The sequence below is a fragment of the Aythya fuligula genome, chromosome Z (genome assembly GCF_009819795.1).
Source record: "Aythya fuligula isolate bAytFul2 chromosome Z, bAytFul2.pri, whole genome shotgun sequence".
Classification (NCBI taxonomy): Eukaryota; Metazoa; Chordata; class Aves; order Anseriformes; family Anatidae; genus Aythya; species Aythya fuligula.
This window is the reverse complement of record NC_045593.1, coordinates 29,667,911-29,690,317: the sequence shown is the minus strand read 5'-3', so window position 1 is coordinate 29,690,317 and position 22,407 is coordinate 29,667,911. Positions and strand designations below refer to the sequence as shown.

At 37.9% G+C, this 22,407-nt stretch overlaps 1 protein-coding gene across 1 annotated transcript in view; it reads left to right on the top strand.

Annotated features, from left to right (window-relative positions):
* The window catches only part of GLIS3 (GLIS family zinc finger 3), a 167,476-nt gene that overhangs the window by 124,624 nt on the left and 20,445 nt on the right, over positions 1-22,407 (top strand). The window contains exon 6 of the mRNA XM_032206148.1: positions 12,800-12,941. Within this exon, the coding sequence (XP_032062039.1) occupies positions 12,800-12,941 (142 nt within the window). The remainder of the gene's footprint in view (positions 1-12,799; positions 12,942-22,407) is intronic.

Sequence of the window (22,407 nt, the reverse complement as noted above, 5' to 3'; positions counted from 1 at the left end):
GTACAGTCTTGCTTTTAGTTAGTTTTCATTTTATCCATATTTATAACAGCGGAGAACAGTTGTCATGTATAATAGTTCTTCAAGCCCGTATGTGGTGCCAAAGAATATATATGTATTTAAGATTATTTCCATTTAGTTAAAAGATACTTTAATAGGTAAGGATACAACTGTTTCACTACATCTTTGTGGAAAAAAAAAAAAAAAAAAAAAAAGGAATAGATAATGGGAACAGTTCAAATAAACAAGATCAGCTAAAGAGAATGTAAAACCTCCCTGGGCTTTTCACTGTAGGCCTTGAACTTAAGACGTTATTACCAAATACTGTCACCTTTCACCTCTTTCACCTGATCAATTATTTAATGTTTCACATTTTTAACAGTGCACAGAATGTGTTTGTGATCTTTTTTCATAAATTAGTTATGGATTATATATGTTATACAGAAACGCTCTGAGACAGTGAATGCTTAACTGGCAATTGCCTCTGAAAGTTGTAATGACTCCTGGAAAAACCTGCTCATTCAAAGGGATCTTGTGGCCACCATGCATGGATTCAGCTCACCAGATAGCTTAATGCCTCAGCAGATCCATAGCATGATAAGTGATACTCCTTGGTCTTCTACTGGGTTTTTCAGTACCATACAGAAGAGCTGTGCAGCTAAAGCATGCAGTGTCATTCAATTATATATTTTTTTCTCCTTATTTATTTATGTGATACTTATTTAGTCTTATTCTAACACAGCAGTTCCTCATGTATATATCTTCCAGACTTTCTCCATCATAGAATTTTGCATTGTCTCTGCCAGAAAGTAAATATCACAAATTCGTAACTTTGTGAAAGGCAGCCCAAAGGACATTTGTGAAAGTTGTTTATCCTTGGTGGAGATTTGTTTCGAATTGCACAGGAGACAGGGATCTGTGCACAGACTTGCACTTCCAGCTTGGTTCATTTCTACCTGATAAAATTCCTTTTTGACATAGATTGGTCAATTGTGTAATGCTGGTTGAACAGTAGGTTTTAGAGAGCTGTCAAAATACTCTCTTAACTAAGGTTTTCTACAAGATTCCCTCCCATGATATCTAGTTTGAAGGAGATCTTTTCAGGCACTATGCTGAGAAAGGGAACAGGCAATCAGGGTTTCCCTAATCCTGCTGCTATTCATGCATGATTTCTTGCATTTTCACTTATTGCTCTCTCAAAAATAGTTAAGTTAGTAATGGTTGGAAAATTTCAGAATTCTTTTCCTAGTTACAATAAAGAAAAAAGGTTCTACACTTCTCAGATGAAGAAGCAGACTGTATTATACCTCAGCTGTATCCACTCCTAATTTGGGTTGTAGTAGAGGCTAGCAGAGTAGATAAGTCCGTTCTAGGTGTGCAGCATGTTGGAAGTAAGGAAATAAAGACATGGATCATCTGGCCAAAGCAATTGCTGGAACTACCTTGCAGCGTGGCCTGACCAAGGTCCCAACTGAAATGGAAGGGCTCTGCAGAGGAACCTATGCACAGCTAGTGATGATCCTGCAGATGTTGTTCTTCTGCAAGCCTCATGTCGGTGAAAAGGGAATATAAAATCTCTACCTTCATGGGCAGATCTCAATGACTGAATCTTTATGAGCCTTGGTCATTTTATATCACTTTCTAGCAATTCACCTTTTCTTATTCTCTCTTAGAATCTTTTTTGCATAACACATATAAACCTGTACATCTTACAGCAAATGCTTCAGTCCCCCAGGAAAAATAAATAAATAAATAAAATAAAATAAAATAAAATAAAATAAAATAAAATAAAATAAAATAAAATAAAATAAAATAAAATAATAAAATAAATAGTGTTCTTGCTTATTACAGTGCTGCATGCTACTTGCCTGTTCATTGTTTAAATTGTTTTACAGTAAAAGCAGGCTTTTTTTTATTGTGACTACATGTTGATTTTACTGCACTTTACTACACATCAGTGAAACTACTGGCTTGTTTTAAAGTCTTGGGATAAACAAAATTTTATGCCAGCCGTCAGATTTAGTGGCAAACACAAATAGAAAACAATGTATTGTGATTTTCTTTTGCTAGTATCATTGTTTTATTTCATTTTGCAACACATTTCCTTTAATTTGTCAGTATTTGATTTTTTTTTTTTGAACCAAGAAACACCACTTAATAAATTTCTTACAGAAAATTAATTCACTTCTTTTTTCTGTTCTTTTATTCAGAATGATTAATTGATGAGGAGAGAGTTAGCTAAGGAGAGTTAGAAGAATACATCATTGGTATTTCAGCAGGCTATTAGGGCATTAAGCCAGTTACCAACAACTTTGTCTATTATGTGACTATATTAATCTGGTGAAACTGCTCTGTTTTTGAACACCTGCCTTCCGGAGAGCAAACGGATTCTGTCCAGGGCCTACAGTACGAGCCCAGTGCACTTCTGCACCTTTCAAGTTTCAGTTGCCCTTGTTCAAACTTCACTGTTCAAATTTCACTGTTAAAAGTGCAAAAGAGAGAGAATGGAGAGAAAAAGAAGCAAAAGTATTTTCTTTCTTTCAGAGCAGTTGAACATAAGGATATTTTCCCTTATTTATTTTCTATGAAGTCCATTTAAAAGATGTCATTAATGCAAAAAGAATTGCATTCATGGGCTAAGGGTCACTGAGCAGTGCCCATGGCAACTAACAAACTATTCTGCAGAAAAAAAAATGCAGCAAAGAGTAACTGTTTTAATCCTCAACTTTAATCCCTTTACTTCCTGTTTTCAAAATGAAATATAAATCAGGCTCCATGGAGTGCAGCAATTTTTGCTGAAAGGGGTGCTGGCAAAAAAAAGGATTAGGAATGGTCAGCAGTGTTTAAGGAATTTAACTGCACAAGTTGTTGGAAAACTTTTGATAACACAAGTGATCTGTTCTTTTGAGCGTGGTGAGTGAGAAATAGGAAAACAGACCTTGAAAGCAAGGAGGGCTGGCTGTGGCCATTGTCCCAGGTGCTGCAGTAGGATAAACAAGGCAGAACTTGCAAGGAGGATCTATCCTGGGGATGGGCTGTGCCAGTTTTGTGTGGAGCTCTGCTCTTCAGGAAGCAGGAAACATGGAAAACACCCACATATTCCTCATAGTGGTCTTGCAACTGGTAGTTGTTACAGTCACCAAATAAAAGAATCACAGAGTGGTTAAGGTTGGAAGGGACCTGTGGAGGTTCTGTGGTCCAACCCCCTGCTCAGGCAGGGATAGCTGGAGCAGCTTCCCTCCAGCTATATCAAGGCAGCTTTTGTAGTTCTACAAGGAGGAAGACCCTACAACCTCTCTGGGCAACCTGTGACAGTGCTCCATCACCCACACAGTAAAGCTGTGCTTCCTGAAGTTCAAATGGAACCTTTTGTGTTCCAGCTTGTGCCCATTGACTCTTCTCCTACCACTGGGCACCACTGAAAATTAGCCTGGTTCAGTCCTCTCTGCACCCTCCCTTGAGGTATTCATACACATTGATAAGATCCTCCTAAGCCTTCTCTTCTACAGGCTGAGCAATCTCCACTCTCTCAGACTAATGGGAGAGGTGCTTCAGTCCCTTCAGCATCTTGGTGGCCCTCCACTGGACTCTCTCCAGTATGCCTATGTCTCTCTTGTACTGGGGTGCTCAGAAATGGAAACATTACTGGTACTCCAGGTGTGGCCTCATCAATGTTGAATAGAGGAAAAGGTCACCTTTTTTGTGCATGGAAATTGTTTTCAGGATTAGCTGTTCCATCACCTTCCCAGAGACTGAGGTGATGCTGACCAGCCTGTAGTTCCCAGGGCATTCCTTGCCCTTCTTGAAGGTAGGAGTAGTATTTGCTTTCCTCCAGTTTTCAGGCACTTCTCCCAGTTGCCATGATCAAGTAAAGATTATAGAGTGGCCTTGCATGTCATGGGTACATCCCATCAAGACACATGCAGTTTGAAATGTCAGCAGATTGGTGGTTCACTCGGATGTTAACATTTTTTGTTTCATGTCATGATGTCTCCCTGCACCTGGTTTCTGCCTTGATTTTATAGTCCTGTGAGTTCTGGCAGTGTGATATGTTGGAAAGTACACCAGAAGAAGTGCTATCAGCCTTGTTAAATTATACATGTGCCAAAAAAAAAATCAAGATTGTCTCAAAACTCTTGCAACAGCTGTCAGTTCATGCCCATAGCATTTTTTATTATTTAGTTTTCAGTTAGCCAATCCAGCCGCAGCCCAAACACCCTTCAGGTCTTTAAGAGCATCCTCATTGACTGTCCTTCCAGTCTGGAATGTCCATCCCTGCTGTGCAGATTTAGTGCTACTGGAGGTGGGTCCTGGCAGCTGGCCTGCACTGGCAGATACCAATTTTGGAGTCCTACTTACTACTGAAGCAATGAGTGGGCGAGATACTGGCTTCACTAGCAATCCCTGTGTGAGGAAAGCTTAAATCTTCCTGTGTTTTTCCTCCTTGTGCTGCAGAGCTCTGCCCCATCTGCTGATGGTTGTTTGTGAGGCTGCACAGTAAACTGAATAAGGACTTTAACCAAGCCAAGCACATAAACAAAAAACAAACAAAAACAACCAACCAACCAAACAAACAAAGTCTCCCACAGTACATGGGAAGCTATAGGAACTCTGAAATTCAGCATTACCAATCCAACAAACACACCCATCATCATCTAGCAAGGAAACATACTAAATTGACAGCTCACAAATTCATAGGCAGTAGGTGAAACTGTACAGAGATGTCCTAAAGAGTCTTTGGAAGAGTGAAAATCATATTCCTGAAGGCATAATAATTTGGATCTCTTAACAGTAAAGCTGCCAAAGCTTTTTTTTTTTCTTTTAATTTCTAGTCTTGTTCTATAATCAAGTATTATTTCACACAGACAAGTGTTTCCTTTTAGGAACTGGTGTACTTATGCTCAGTTTCCACAAAATCAAATATTTGACTCTGAAGCCAGTGGTACAGTAAGCAATGTTGCAGAGTATTAAAGGGAATGTGAAATCTAAAAAATCTTTGTTTGTATACACAAATAATTGCGTATATACTATTTACAGATTTTCATGGCACTTTTTGGTAACCTGTGACAAGTATTTGGTTTAACTGAAACATCAGGTGGATGGGTACTTATTTATTTTCCACTTTTTTCCAGTCCTGAAGTGGAAATTTGCCAAGCAGTTCTGTTTTCAATAAGGGAAAGCAAATCACTCTGCAGTACAAGTGGGTTCCTTGTCAAGCTGCATTCACCTGGAAAAGCTATATCTCCAAATCAGTCTGACATAAAGTGGATCAGACTTTTTTCCTGCTTTTTGAATTTCATAGTTCAACTCTAGATTACTGTTCACACGAAAAACAGCGACAAGCCTCTTATAACAGTGAGAAAAAAAGGAAGAAATAGGAATAGTCATAGGTATTGTGTAGGTAGCATTTTTAATAAGGTAGTTGCATGTTTTCAAGTTTGATACAATCTGATATGGGACAAGGAGGGAGGTAATGTGTGTGTGTGTGTGTATACATGCATTTCTGTGGATGCTTTCCAGTCCTATGACTAGAATGAGAAATAAAAGAAAGCAAGATTTGTGAAAATGTGCACTTTTTCCAAGCCAGTAGATGGCAAAACAAGGAGCATCCTTAGGAGCCTTTTACGTTAAAAGGCAGTACTTGAAAATATGCAGGGCAAAATGAACTTGAAAAATTTAGGACATTAGTTTTCAACAGAATTATGACCAAGCAAGCTTTTTTGTTTATCTCAGAAAATGGCCACTTACAACATATCTCATTTGAACCGTACTTACCTTCCTTATAGTAACGTTGCTGGTTTGATGTTTTCGACCTCTCTTATTTATTTATTTATTTATTTAATCTCAGGTTTCCTTTAGGATTTGTTCAATTTGAAGTTTTTCACCTTACAATGATGTTTTTGGTCTATAGGTCTATATCAATTTAGTAAAGAAATAAGCCAAATTAGTTTCCAAATTAAAATAATACTGATCAAAAGAGAAGTTCTTGTATAACAAAGATACATATATATTTGTTATATATATATATATTATATATATATTCTTTCTATAACAAATATATATTTGTTACATATATAATAAATTTGTTATTATATATATTTGTTAATATACATATTTGTTAATATGTACATGTAACAAAGGTAAAATTCATTTTGTGTCACCCATCTTAACATAACAGTGTTAGCCTCTTACAAGAGTTTAGTGTTTCTAAAACAGAATTTCTTGTTGCCTTATGATTTCTCAAAGTTAACTAGCTATGTAGGTTCCAGTACTTTTGATTTTTAACACAAGAGGCTGTGGTATGTTTTCTTGAGTTAAGGTAGGTCACAAAGATGAAGGCTACTATTGTCTCTGAAGTCAAACATTTGCAGTAAAACTTTGAGTGGAACAAAAGTAACTGTTTCTCATATGGAACCTAACAGTTACACTATCCATATAGGCTAGTTTAATTTCAGTTTTAATTTCAGTTTAATTTCAGTTTTAATTTCAATTTCAGGCTAGTTAATTTCTGTTTTCCTGGCCTAGGATTTAATTGAAACAGAATGCAAGAGCAGATAAAAAATTTCTGCATACATATTGGAAAGCAGTGGTAGACAATTAGCAGAATTATGCTATGGCTTTCTAGAAATCCTGCACAGATGATTTACTGGGAGCAGTTATTGAGGAATCCTACAGTGCCTCTTTGTTCCAGAATGTCTACAGCCTCCAGATGCAAGAACTAAGACACTTATTAAGTATGAACTTTTACTTTCTATTGTCAACAAGTTTTAGAACTGTGTAAGAAAACATTTGACCTTGACACTGATCTGTGTGAACAAATAGATGATCTAGCAAGAAAACCCATAAAATGTGTTAACACTCTTACATTGCTTGGCTTCATATTGAACTTGTACTTTTCTAGTGGTCACATATTTGTGCTGTCATGATGCTAACAGGACACAACATGGCTCTGAATGTGCAAGAAAATATAAATTTTTGGCTATTCCTTTAAAAAGTTAGTATAAGGTATAGGTTGCTGTAGACAGGTCATATTTAGCTCTTCCAATGCCAACTTAACATATGAACAACAAAAACACATGGAAGACTACTGGCTTGTTTCCTGCTTGACAAATACAGCTTAGTAAACTTAATACACAAACAGCTGAATAACAAAGATTCCTCCTTAGCTGTATAGTGAAAAGAAAACCACATTTATAAATCTTTAACACACTTCATCCTGCCTAATGTAGTTTGGAAACAAACTAATCATGTTTGAAAAATTCAAAACTACATCTCTTCTAACCAACAATGTTCATAAGCAGATGTTTTCCTTGATGGCATCAGATTTCTACTAAACAGGAGTAATGCTGAAGAAGTGAGCCAGGTTGTACAAAAACATGCAGATCTTAGATAAAACACAGGCTGTTTAGAAAAACATAAAACAAATGATCCTTTCTTTTAAGGAAACATTTTCTTTGGAAGTATGTCATACGTCAAACCAACAGCATGTCTCTGGTCTTGGACTCAAATATAATCACATTGAAAACTGAAGAATGTAGAAATCTTACTCCCTTCTGCTTGTATCATTTAATCTCGGGTAATTATTTAGTTATACCTAAAATGCTAATATAACATTAGAATTTAAATCTAGTTTTCTGAAAGTGATGAACATTAGTTGATTATCGCAAGCGTAAAACAATTATAAATTATGACTGACAGTGGTTTGTTTTGTGTATTAGAAAAAATCACCACATTGTGATAATGGGAAAGGCTCAGATTTCCAAATATAAAACCTGTCAAGTCTTCCATGCAACTGAGCTATTAAAGTTGCAAAATTATCATTTAGAACAAACATTTCACACAGGGAACTTAAAAGCAGGGTGAGCAGTTGATTGTTAACTTTGGGCTAAGTTGCAGCACTCTGAAAATCTCTGTGCTCAGCATGGCAAGATTTTCAGTTACTGATTTCATCATTCAGCAAGGTAACTTTCTAATGTTAGAGTTCTCCCAAATAGATTGGCAAGTTTTCAGTTCTGGTGTGATTGTACTGGTGCTCAGCTGAGTGATCAAGAGGGAAATGTATTGCAGCCATAATGACAGGATTTTTGTGCTGGGATATAATTTATACAGAAGTCAAGCGGAGCATCTACTGTCTTTTACAGCCAGTTGATAACTCTACAGTCTACCTGCAAGTGAAATGCATTATCTTTGGAAGAGGACAAGAAACAGACTGCAGCAGTTAGATCTGGTCAACTATTATTTCAGATTTATAGCTTTTTTTAACTGAAGATAAATTTTTATGGCTGCATTGGATGGTTGGTTTATTTGCTTGTTTTTGATATTGTCTGTCTTTTCATTGTTCTTCAAGTAAGTGTGAAAACTCAGATTTCCCTGCCCTTGACAAAATGTAAAGCACTTGTTTCAATTAAAGCTTTTTGTTAAAGGTGTCTATAAAAATAGGCAAAAACATTTGACTGAGAATTTTTTTTAACCTCAATGTTTTTGTAGGAAAAAAAAAAAAAAAAAAAAAGAATGCCTTGATCAGATGCAGTTGAACAAGACTTGGTTTTTTTGTTGTTGTTGTTTTTGTTTTTTTGCCAGCTGTGTTGCTTCCCAAAAGGTCACAGCTTATGTCAGCCCTGTTAATCATAGAATCATTCAGGTTCGAAAAGACCTCTAAGATCATCTAGTCCAACCTTTAACCCAGTGCTGCCAAGTCCACCATTAAACCACATCACTAAGCTCTAATCTACATGTTTTTGAAGACCTCCAGGGATGGTGACTCAACCATTTTCCTGGGCAGCCAGTTCCAACACTTCACAACACTTTCAGTAAAGATTTTTTTTTGTAATATCCAACCTAAACCTTCCCCGGTGCAACTTAAGGCCATTTCCTTGGTGCTTGGAAGAAGAGACCTATAACCAGCCTGCTATAGCCTCATTTGAGGTAATTGTACCACGTGATATGGTCTCCCCTGAGCCTCCTCTTCTCCAGACTAAACAACCCCAGTTCCCTCAGCTGCTCCTCATAGGACTTCTGTTCCAGGCCCTTCACCAGCTTCATAGGCCTTCTCTGGACATGTCCAGAGCATGCACCTCAATGTCCTTCTTGCAGTGAGAGGCCCAAAACTGAACACAACACTCGAGGTGCGGCCTCACCAGAGCCGAGTACAGAGGGAAAATCACTTCCCTAACCCTGCTGGCCACACTGTTTCTTATACAAGCCAGGATGCTGTTGGCCTTCTTGGCCACCCGAGCACACTGCTGACTCATATCCAGCCGCCTATTGACCAATACCCCCAGGTCCCTTTCTGCCAGGTAGCTTTCCAGACATTCTTTTCCTGTCCTGTAGTATTGCATAGGATTGTTGCTCCCCAAGTGCAGGACCCAGCTCTTGGCCTTATTGAACCTCATACAGTTGGCCTTGGCCCATAGGTTCCACCTATCCAGATCCCTCTAGAGCTCTCCTACCCTCAGGCAGATCAATACTTGCATCTAATGGTACAGGCTAATTCCTACCGAGGAAATACCTAAAAAAAAATTGATCAGATGCAGAGCTTTAGACAACAGAGGAAGGAGGACCCAGCATTCACAGCATGGTCACTGTCTCACTCAAGAGATAACAGTAATGGTGTGGAATGGAGTTCCCCAGAAGTTGTGTCTAGTTTGGGAAGCAGCTGTGATTCAATGGCTCCTTCTGCTAAAGCAATATTTACACATTTATGGTCCTACTCTGCTAAGTGGGAGAGTAGAGAAGAGCTCCTCTACCCCTTGCTCCCTACCCTTTCTGATGCTGCAAAAGTAATCACTCTTCAATAGCAACGCACATACATATCACATGCAGTGGAGGAAGGTGAAGTTATGCGCAGCACCTTTTATCCGGTGACAGTTTAAAGACTTATGGTAGTACATTTAGTGGCAATTTGAATTATCAGTATTTGTTTGCAGTTGTACAAATCAGTGTAATACTCTTCAAAAGTCAGATTACAGCTGTCTCGTCCTAGTGTTTGCTTCATGGGTTTTGTTTGGTTTTGTTGTTGATCCTAGTTTTTGTTTGCTTTTAGATTTTGCAAATGCAAAGCAAATCTCCTGAACATTGCAAAAGAGGAAAATGCATGTTACACACTTACACCCAGTTGGCTGTCATTGTTATGCAATGCTTCTAACTAGTGTATAAGTACTTAGCTCACATTTCCTTGCTCTGCTTCATCCATAGCGAGTGTTATTCAATCGTTTAAAAATTTACCATTTTCTTGCTCACAGAAAAAAATGGCATAAGCAAGCAACTTCATACAGGTGACCTCTGTACATTTATATTCTGTGTGACAGAATCCTTATTTTTAATAGAAGTCAGATATTTTCATACATATTTTCTTACTAGATTGCATAGAAATTTAATGTTGTATAATGCCTATGAAAAATAATATTAATAAGAATTTGGATCTGGATATATTTGTCATTTAATTTCATATGCACCACATTTCATGAAAAAGCCATGTTACTCATATGAGCAGTAATAACATAATAAATAATGGACAATTGACATCATAAAACCATAAATGCTATTCTGGAAGAAACATTTGGACGTACAGTGGTGTGTAAGTATGGATAATAAATTAAAAGTGTTCAGCAGCTTTCTCCCTGTCTCTCCTTCTCCCTTTCTCTCTTTCTCGTTTCTTTCCTCCCTTTCCTCACCATTCTCCCATCCCTGCTGCCCAGTATGATTTAGATAAGTTCCAACACAACAAATATACCTCACAAAGTTAATTTACCTTCAGATTTAATGATGACTCACTCAATTTTTTAACAGAAAGAAGAACATGCAGCATGCACATATGCATATAATCTCTGTGTTACAATCACCACACCTCTGGTGCTTATGATGTGTAAGACCAACTCTCCATTCTCTTGCAACAGTTTTATGCTTCTGCATGTCATCAGAAGTCATTTTAATGAGTATCAGGATCTTGTAGCATAGTAATGGGTCTTTCTGCATTGAGAATCATTCCCTTTTACTCTTATTTCTTCATTTCTAAATACAGGATGGGCAGAAATTCCTCTTCTTGTTTTCCTTCCTCCCCTTAGGAGTTTGCTAGAGGTGCTGAGTTATATTCCAGTTACTTTTATCTGCTCAATTTTCATGGCACCAAAGGGAAGAAGAAGCCTGTTGTATCTGTAATGTTTTCATCTTGGGAGTCTGATGCATGAGTACATGAAGTCCTCCAGCTCTAAGTGAGGCTTCTCTCCATCATGCTGCTTTGCTAAGAATTCTCTGTTCATCATCTTGGGTGACAAGATATCTATCTGCATCTCAGCCACTGTGGTGCCCCACTTGCATATATTCACAGACCCTGCTTTTTCATACTTCTAAATGCATACACTAACTTATGAGCTGAGACAGCTGTGAGGAACAGGCAAATTTTTTATGTATGTGACTGTAACATGAAGCAGGGTGTTGAGACATGCATCAGTGCCAGCAGCCTGCAGCAGCATCCATCTGCCAGAAACTTTATGCTGCAGTTTTACATGACAGTTAGAACAGCTCCACGGCAGGCCACTGCAGCAAGTCTCCTTTTTTCTTCTTTTGTTTTAAATAGTATTATAGCCTCAGGGTGAGCCCATTCATCCATTTTTATTCAAAGGAAAACTCTTCCTGTTAATTTATCACAGAATCACAGAATTTCTAGGTTGGAAGAGACCTCAAGATCATCGAGTCCAACCTCTAACCTAACACTAACAAGTCCTCCACTAAACCATATCCCTAAGCTCTACATCTAAACGTCTTTTGAAGACCTCCAGGGATGGTGACTCCACCACTTCCCTGGGCAGCCTGTTCCAATGTCTAACAACCCTTTCAATAAAGAAGTTCTTCCTAACATCTAACCTAAAACTCCCTTGGCGCAACTTAAGCCGATTCCCCCTCGTCCTGTCACCAGGCACATGGGAGAACAGACCAACCCCCACCTCGCTACAGCCTCCCTTGAGGTACCTATAGAGAGCGATAAGGTCGCCCCTGAGCCTCCTCTTCTCCAGGAAAGAATTGCTATTTATTAATTGCTTGCAGAATTACTTTTTTTTGCCAGATCAAACAGATAAACAGACTTGCTCTTTATGGCTAAAGTACTGTGCAAGTGACTAGGATGTGTGGCATTGTGTAGCTGGTAAACTGTCCCTTTTGACAGCACTCATTTTCAGATCAGTTCAGCCATATTATAAAACAAATGTGATTCTAGTCAGGTTAACAACTTGGTCTTGCGACAGCTTTGATCCATATGAAGTGGTGCCACTTCCATCCTGACCATCCTGAGTCATATCACTGCTCGTTGCTCATTCCCAGTACCTCATTTCCACTGCCACTGCCGAAGATGCTTTTCTCATCCTTCAGAGAGCTAGTTAAGGACACCAAACCAGCAGGAAAATGTCTCTATTTTTTTTTATAGTACTACTCTGCTGATATAAGAAATTACAGACATTTGATAAGTCTCCATTATCCATGAATCGGGCAATTCTATCCTTTGCAGCGTATGGCAAGAGAACACATGTAAGTTCATCTGTCCAAGGTCCTACCTGTACAAGTAGCCCTTTTCCTGAGTATACATGTAGTCTTATCAAGCATGAGGAAGTTTCCTTCACAAGATTTGAGAAATACCTACTGTAGTGCTGTAGTGGAAAGATATTTACCATGATGTAAAAGACAAAGATTCTTCATATGGTCAGTTCCTTTATCTAACTCCTCAACATTCCTTTATTACAATTTTTCAATGTCTTTGAGTATTTTGTGTTTTATTTCCTTTTTTTTTTTTTTTTAATCTCTTGTGTTTCAGTTGAGATCAAGCTCAGAGCTTGGCCAGGACATCCTGAATGACTGCCTCACAATCCAGCCCCTCCAGCCAGCCCCATCACCACATGATGTTGCGGATAATACCATGGGACACTCCCCAGGGCCTATGCATGATATTTACTCAGGTATAGAAAAAGATAGAAAAACAGCCTGATATATTATTGCTTGTCTGGGATTATGGATGATTTTGTAAAGTATTCTAAATTTCATATCTATCATATGAGAATAACAGAATCTGCAAAATAATCTGGAAATATTTTAAAGAGATTTTTTTTTTTGAAGAGAAGGGGGAAAAATTATTTTGTCCATGAAAAAGACCTACCACAATCAAGAAAAAAAAATATCTCTATAGGCATTTGACTTATAGCAATTCCCTTCTACAAGTGATGTCTACTTGTAGACATCTTGAATTCATTAACCTTCATTTAGTTTTAAAGAGGATGTTATTCCTGTTCATTATGCTTCTATCACATATCAATTTTCTAATAGATTTATATCAGTGAACTTAAATGCTGTGTTATAAACTTTCATATTATGATTATAAATACAACAATAAACACATTTGTGCTATAAATGTGATAATCCTATTTTTATTGTTTCAGTTAAATACTTGAGACTTTCATATTACTATATCTAAATCTATAATACCTGGCTAAATGTGCTATTCATGTTTCAGCTAAATATAAAACACTTGAGAAATCATGAGTGAAAATATATCTCAAACTTCAAGACCAGGCAGGATGTTTATATTTTTATGGAGTATTGTAGTAGTTGTGAAAACATCTGTTTTTAACTGTTGAACAGAATGCATTGCATCATCTAGTAGTCCAACTTTTAATTGAGAACCAGATGTAGGAAGTGAGAGGATTGGCTGAATGATATGTGGAGTGCTGAAAATGACATTATATAAAGTGAGCACTTTAATAAGAGGTTTACTTTACTGAGAGGCTTGGAAACTTTTTGTCAAGGATGCCATGAACTACATGTGTTGATGTAGGCTTCTATGACAAAAATCAGGAAAATTAAAGTTGTCTGTTAAAGTTGTGATATCATAATTTATGCATTAGCTGGCATTACTAGTAGGCTGTTAACCTTTACATGCCTTCATCTGATTACTGTCTGAGTACAGCACCTGCTATCTGAGAGCTAAAGGAAAGTTCAGATTTTAAAGACCTGTTGGTTACCATGGAACCTCTAGTGACATGGTAGTGGTTATATTTGCTTAGTTTGAGATTTGCTTACTTTGCTTCCCACTTTGAGATGAAGTTAGATGGTGAGAAATGTTTATATTAAAACAAAAATAAAAATTTACTGGCATTACCCAGTGTGATGCAAACCTGAGAGTTAGAGAAGAAAAGATTCAGCTTTTCCTTTCTCTTTTTCCTATCAGGTGATTAAGTAGGGTGGAAGCTAGGTGGGGACAGTATGTCAGACAAGTGCAGTACCTACATCTGAGACCAGCTTTTCAGAAATTGAAGACATTCTCACAGAAGTTTTTTATTATAATCCATGTAGCCCTGAGCTCTTTTAGAATTCAGCCTTCCAGACTATGATTCAGAGTTAAAACTCATGCTTCTGGGTGAATCTGAACCTAGGCTGATAGCACCTTGAATTAACTGCTGCCCCATGACTTGTCAAGATCCTATGCCAAGTGAAGCAACCATTTCCAGCCAGCTCCTAGCTGACAGTTGTCTGTAGTCCTGATGTCCCATAGACAAATTCTGAGACTGTGTCATACTTTTTGTGATCTCATTCGTGCCTTGCCTTTTAATAGTTAGGGTTAACACAACACTACCAACTGTCAAGACTCTTTGATATATCTTTTTTTTCTTTTTTTTTCTTTTTTTCTTTTTTTTTTTTTCTTGCTTGGCATTGCTTCTATTGTGAAGCAATTTTCGTACTATTAATCGACACACTGTTTTCATCATTAATTTCTCTGTAAGTAATAAACTGTTTTCCTTTACACATGTTAAGAGCTATATATAACTTAGCAAATTTCTTCTAGTCTTATTTTCATACTACAGAGAAGATAGTAGTGTTGTTTTACATGTTAGCTTTGGGCATTTTATCTTGAATCCATGTCACTTCATTTTGACAACAGCCTGATGCAGTTGAAAGTAATTGTTTCATTAAGCACTCATCAGATCTGCTACATAATAATGTATTATATGGCAAAGCTAGATAGCTCCAAATGGCTACATAGAAATTATTCATGCCCCTAAGCATGAAAAGCAAAACATGAAAGCTTGTGTGCTTGCTTAGAAAATTTACCCTTCCATCTTCTCTGAAAGTAATGTCTCTTTTAAATATAAAGAAAAAACTTTGAGACTTTTCTGAACAATAAGGCATGTAACTTTTTTACAGGGAACTGATAGAATGTATATCAGCTGACTTGCCTGTGCTGCTTTTTAAGTAGAAATGCAAACGGATTTCCATTCTTCCAAAGCATTTAAATCAAAATTTTCTTACTTACTGGCTGCTTTTCTTATCATTTAAGCACATTTAAAGCAAAGGTAGGCTTTCTCCTTTCCTATGAGATCTACAGAATAGATGTTTGGAAACAAACTATTAGAAATATGTAAGAGATAATGAAAGTAGACAATTAGATGCCAGTCCATTTCTACTTACAAAAGTGCAACAATGCCTACTGTGATCTTTGTTCCCCAGAACCAGAACTCTGTTCAGGTACAGAATATATGAACACAGATATATTTAAAAGAAAATACAATGATAATCTTCTTCATTACATAACTTAAGACTGCGTAATGCTTGTCTGATCTTGTGGCCTTTGTGATTTCGTAACAGAAATCTGAACTGAGTGTAATCTTATTAATGCAGTGAGGTAACATGAGTAATCTTTTGATAACAATAAGCACAAAATTACTGAAAATACAGCCAACATTAAATCAATTTGTCTTTATAGAATGCTATATAGAAATAGCCTCATCTTTTTTTAAGAAAATAAAATTAATATCCAAAAGCATATGGTTATAAAGACATGCTTACATGAGGCATAATTTTAAGTAATCACACTTTATCGCCTTTCTGAGTGGCAACAATTATCTGAGTTTTGTGATGGAAATAAAATTTAATTCAAACTAATTAAACTAATTAAATATGTGATCCTGAATATACATAAACGTATCCTTAGTTATCCTCACAAGAGTAGGTCTATTGAAGTCAGTGAGCCTTACATATTAACAGGTATAAAGTTAAGCAGCTATACATACTCTTCTATGGATAAGCATAATATTTTGTAAAACAGAAATTCAGAAAGTCCGTTCCTAATAAAATGCAAAAATTATGGTGGAATGTAGGGTTTTGTTTTTAAGAATACTTAGGCTTACTCGGGTGTGAAGATCTTCAGAGTGAAGATCTGAGCGATTCAGTAATAATAACACACAAATGAAGATCTTTCTACTGTGAACTCATTATTGGCATACTTAGTATACTGCAGTATAAAATCCTTAAGGCTGAAAGAATCACAAATTATGCAGTACATTTTTTTTATATTTTTATAGAGCTGTTCAGTTAGAACTTGGCCATTCCATATTAAAATTAAATAGGAATGTGCCATATATAAATAGTTACTGACTATCACACTCCGATTTGCCCTGAAGCAAGCAAATGATGTTACTATAGCTTCTCAAGTGTATGATTTTGTTTTTAAGTTGGAAATTCAAATTTGATTGGGAAATGTACTAAAGGTTTTGCAATGAGTTTCTAACTATATTTTAAATAATGTCTTATACTCCAGTACCATGAAATTTCCACCTAAATACTTTCATACCTGTGACTTGAGAAAATCATTACTTAAATACCATTTATTTGTGTGGGTTACTCCCACTCCTACCCCCCAAAGAAATTATAAAGAGCTAGGTGCTCTACACATGTAATAAGTAAGAATCCTTTCCCAAAGGAATTTCTATCTAAGGTAATGATAGGCAGTAGATAGATTCAACAGGCAGGTAGAGAATAGAGGAGGTATACAGGGAAAATGAAATAATTTTATAAATTCTTCCAGTGTGGGAGTTCCCTAACCGTTAAGGAACAGCGTGTGAGATTTCTGAGGGGAATGTAGTCTGTTAAAGCCAATAACACTGGCATTGGATAGCTCAGTACTGGAAGAAAAGAAGAATGTAAAAGAACAACTGAGACACGAATGGTCATTACAACAAAAAACGGTTGTCTTTGATGCATAAGGAATGCAGAAGAGGAGGTGATGTATAGTGACCAACAATTAAGGGGATCTCTATTGTCACCTTTTTGACTGAATTTAAGTATAGCATATGTATTCAGAATTCTTAATATGTGTAATATACTACCAGGTAGGACCATACACAAATTACAGTGGATGGAAAAGTGTTAATGTTATTTTTGTACCTATTTTAATGAAGATATTTTCTTTCCCATCAGATTCCCTCTACTCTCCAGTTTTACTTCTGAGTTTATACTTTTCATTTTGAGAGAGCTGAATGGTTTTTCAAAAATTGGAATGATTGAGTTTACATTGTGAAAGAGAGAACGTTCACTGATGAATTGGCATAAACAGCGTAAGCAACAAAGCAGATGCACTTTTTCTAGTTCTGTTCTTCAAGATGAGATGGAACTTAGGAAACTGCAGTCCTCTGAAACAAAGAATCTGTCTTGAAAAGTGAGGATATGATGTACGGCAGGAAGAACCTTAAATCTAAATTCTGATGCCATGGCAGGAAGAACCTTAAATCCCAATCCAGACCTTACTTCATTGCTTCAGGGATTTCACCATTTCTTAATCACAGATAAGAAAATTATGAAAGTTTCCAGTATGTCCACCTTTTTTAGCTAATGATCAGTCCAAGTCCCCATCATTGCAAGGACGAGGCAAAAAGGCTATACTAAATGTTTGTCATGAACACCTCAGAGATCAAAGAATGTTCAAAAATTACAACCACAAGACTTTCCTTATTTGTATTGTAGTCAGCTTTGGGAATAGCAATTCGGAGGCTTTTAGCAAAGGACCATTTTAATATTTTTGTCAGTGGTCGCTAAGTTAACTCTAAGTTAACTCTGATATTTTAATTGACTCGGTTAGTAATCCTCTGATGGCTTGTTAATTTTCCTTCTGGTTTTCTAAGCTGTTAAGTAGAGAAAAAGAGTCTTAGTAAACTGTGTGGTGTCTCAGGACAATATTTATTTGTGAAGGATCTTTATCACAAAACCACTATGTGTTCTAAGTGTTTACTTTTCTAAGTATTTAAGGTAAGTTGTCCGAAAAGAAATTGATTGGTTAAACAGGTCTCCAAATTACAAGACTGGATTTATGTACCAGGGGCTTCCCTACACTTGTTTGCTTCTTCTACCCAAGTATATTGAGGAGATAGTCTAAATACTCCAGCTTTCTGAGTGCCTCCTATACTTGGGTGCTTTCTATATCTCTGATCTGTCTACAGAACATCTGGAGAAGGATTCAGAGACCTTCAGTGCTGATGGTCCATACATTGGACCTACTTTGGAGACAGGTTTATCTTGTACTGTAATTTTGACTTCTGCTCTCTCTTTTAATGCACAGTAGCCGGTTAAGTCCCATGGATGCTGGAATCTTCAGATTCTCAGAAACCTTCCTGTGCAGGTTTATTAGAGCACAGGAGGCATGTTTTACATTTGCTGGGCTTACCACATAAGGATCAGCACAGCACATGCACAAATTTCTGTCCAGAAAATCACATAGAGAAATATGTGTAGGGGAGAAAAAAGGGAGGAATATATGAAAGGGATGCTCCAAAGTGCAAAAAGCATTTCAGATTCTTTCTTCTGTGCACTACCAAATTCCTTGTTCACAAGAACAGCATAAATGTTCCTGGAAGAACTAGAAAGTTAAATACAGTAATTAAAAAAGCCAATCTTGCAAATTAATAAGTATGTAATTTTAATCGGCTCTGAGCTATGAAATGAAATCTTCACACTGTTATTCCTGTATGGTCTGATTCTCAGACCTCCAAATTCATGGTGGCAGTGGTAAGAGGAGAAGTGTTTTGGGGGTAGAAATTGACAGAGTTCTTATTTGGTAGTACTAAATCCAAGCTAGTAAATTATACCATGGTTGATAATTTGCAAAGAGAAGTGTGATTATTCTTGTTTTAAAAATGTTCCATGAAATTATAGGTTTCTGGCTCCATAGAAAATAAAAATAAAAAATTAAGCATTGGATTCGGAAACTTTTAATGTGATGCTTCTGTGAGATTTTTTAGAGGAACCTTATTCAGAGCCTGCTTTTTCTGTCTTATCCACCTAATTTATTCCTATATATATGAGAATTCATGTGAGTTTAGCTTCTCATAAAGAAAATATCTTTACAGAGGTATTCTCTTGGAAATTAATTATGTTTTGTTAAATGAGTTTGTGATGGGACTCCAGAAATGAAAACTTGACCCCCTCCTTCTCTGTGGCTGTAATTGATTGATCTTTGTGGCTATAATCCAGCCCAAGGTTCATAGTCAGGATGAATGCATCTTTAAATCATGATGCGGCTTGAGCTATGGAAGGCACACAGAGGAACAGTAGCCACAATTCTTTGTGGTTTTGTGGTGGTTTTTGTTTGTTTGTTTGTTTTGTTTTTTTGGTTTGTTTGTTTTGTTTTGTTTTGTTTTGTTTTGTTTTACATGAATGTCTTACCTGCTTCTCTGATCTCTGTCATAGTTAGCTCTTATTTTACACTCCGATCATCAGAAACAGAAACAAATGCAGAATTCCTGGGAAACATATCCAAAAGGTACTACTGTAGTAGATAGGCTATGATGGTGGATGTTTCAGTGGGCATTGGGTTGCTCTGTTTTAGAAAAAGAAGCTTCTGCAGATGGCAGGTGGTTGCCCATTCCTGGCTGCAGGTAGCCTTTTCCAAAGGGCAGAGTTACCAGATCTCTGGCAGTGCTGAGGGAACCTGTGTTACCACAACAGCCTGGTCTAGCCAGAAACATGCAGTCACAACTTAGAAAGTACCTGCCTGAAATCCTCATCTTCAGCTAGGACAGGGAAGAACAACTGCCACCTTAGGCTGGAAACCCATTTATAGTCCAGCCTTTTCACTCCTTATCTACCACAGTCTTGAAATAAATTGTTTTTAACATTAAGATCACAGTACTGGAAAAATCAAGTTGTTGTATTTTCTTGCACATTTCTCATTGAAAAAAATGCAGGTTACTCCATATTTTCTATATCAAGGAGTAATTAAAATTCTCTCTTCTTTTACTTAGATAAACAGTTTATTTTGAATATACTGCTTTATGTTAAATAGTCTCTCTACTTATTCTGTCAGAACGTAAATTTATTTTTCAATATTTTCTCCCATGCTGCATGTAAGCATGAAATGGTAACTTCTAAAGAGCATTCTTTTCGTTCCCTCTGCATTCATCTTGATGCTACTCCAAGAGACAGCAGTGAAGAGAGCAGTTTTAGGGGTGCAAGATGAAAGTAAAAAACAAGCAAAAAAAAGCTATTTTCTGCTTATCTTAGAGAGGTTCTTTCCCAGTCCTTTCTTACTGAGTTACCTCTCTGGCTTAAAGTATCTTTCATATCACTGTGGGATCTGCATCCTCTGTGTCTTTCCAAGATTTGGGAAAGGCCTTCAACTGTTAGATGTCTGATGTCACTTGCATTGTCATTGGGAGGCTCTGGCCAAAATAAGATTTAACAAACAGTAGGGGCTAGTGCAGAGGGCAGCCATAGGTGTTTTTGTTGGCCAACCTTGCCACATGATAGGCCAGTCTCCGTTTCTCCAGCTTTGCCCAACAGTGTGGCTAATGCCTACTTTCCCTAAATTTTAACAGTCTGTATTAGATATTTTTACTCAAAATCTTTTGTCCATCTCCACCATTTTCTGTCATCTCCACCGGCTGAAACATTTCCAGGACTGCTCTGTAATGAGGTTACAGTATAATTACACTCTTGAAACTTTCCTTAACTCTGCTGTAGCCTGTTGAGTACTCAGTGTCACATAGGTTGGCTAATGAGGAGGAACAGAAGCATTACAAAGATATGCTGAGGACTCAGGAAATGAGATGAACTTCTCAACGTTTTGATCTTGGACACCAACATTCAAAATTGTTACCTGAGAAGTCATTTTCTTGCAGAGGGGTTTGTGGTGGGGTTAGTCCTAAATCAGTGTTTGTTCTACAGCATCCATGCAGGTATTTTAGCCATAGGAAGACCTGTTATGAGTTCACCTTTTGGCAAACTGATTTAAATTTTAGGATTTTGTGAATAAAATTGAATCATTAGCTCCAACATACTCACTAGCATAATGTAAGCTTTACAGATTTAATTTTATACTATAAACTAGGCCTAAACAAAACTTATTTTTAGAAAACAACACAAAAAGGAGGACTAAGGAGAATCTCTGTCCTTTACTGGATGCGGGGGGAAACCTAGTTACAAAAATGAGGAAAAGGCTGAGGTGCTCAATGCCTTCTTTGCCTCAGTCTTCAGCGGCCATACCAGTTGTCCTCTGGATACCCAGTACACTGAGCTGGTGGAAGGGGATGGGGAGCAGGATGTGGCCCTCACTATCCATGAAGAAATGGTTGGCGACCTGGTACAGCACTTGGATGTGCACAAGTCGATGGGGCCAGATGGGATCCACCCAAGGGTACTGAGAGAACTGGCAGAGGAGCTAGCCAAGCCACTGTCCATCATTTATCAGCAGTCCTGGCTATCAGGGGAGGTCCCAGTTGACTGGCGGCTAGCAAACGTGACGCCCATCTACAAGAAGGGCCGGAGGGCAGACCCGGGGAAATATAGGCCTGTCAATTTGACCTCAGTGCCAGGGAAGCTCATGGAGCAAATTATTTTGAGTGTCATCACACGGCACTTGCAGGGCAAGCAGGCAATCAGGCCAAGTCATGCAACTTGACGAACCTGATCTCCTTCTATGACAAAGTGACGCACTGGGTGGATGAGGGAAAGGCTGTGGATGTGGTCTACCTTGACTTCAGTAAGGCTTTTGACACCGTCTCCCACAGCATTCTCCTCAAGAAACTGGCTGCTCTTGGCTTGGACTGGCACACGCTTTCTTGGGTTAGAAACTGGCTGGATAGCCGGGCCCAAAGAGTCGTGGTAACTGGAGTGAAGTCCAGTTGGAGGCCAGTCACTAGTCGCGTCCCCCAGGGCTCGGTGCTGGGGCCGGTCCTCTTTAATATGTTCATTGATGATCTGGATGAGGGCATTGAGTGCACCCTGAGTAAGTTTGCAGATGACACCAAGCTAGGTGCATGTGTCGATCTGCTTGAGGGTAGGAAAGCTCTGCAGGAGGATCTGGATAGGCTGCACCGATGGGCTGAGGTCAACTGCATGAAGTTTAACAAGGCCAAGTGCCAGGTCCTCCACCTGGGATGCAATAACCCCAAGCAGAGCTACAGGCTGGGAGATGAGTGGTTGGAGAGCTGCCAGGCAGAGAAGGACCTGGGAGTGATGGTGGATAGTCGGCTGAATATGAGCCAGCAGTGTGCTCAGGTGGCCAAGAAGGCCAACAGCATCCTGGCTTGCATCAGAAACAGTGTGACCAGCAGGGCTAGGGAGGTGATCGTTCCCCTGTACTCGGCTCTGGTGAGGCTGCAC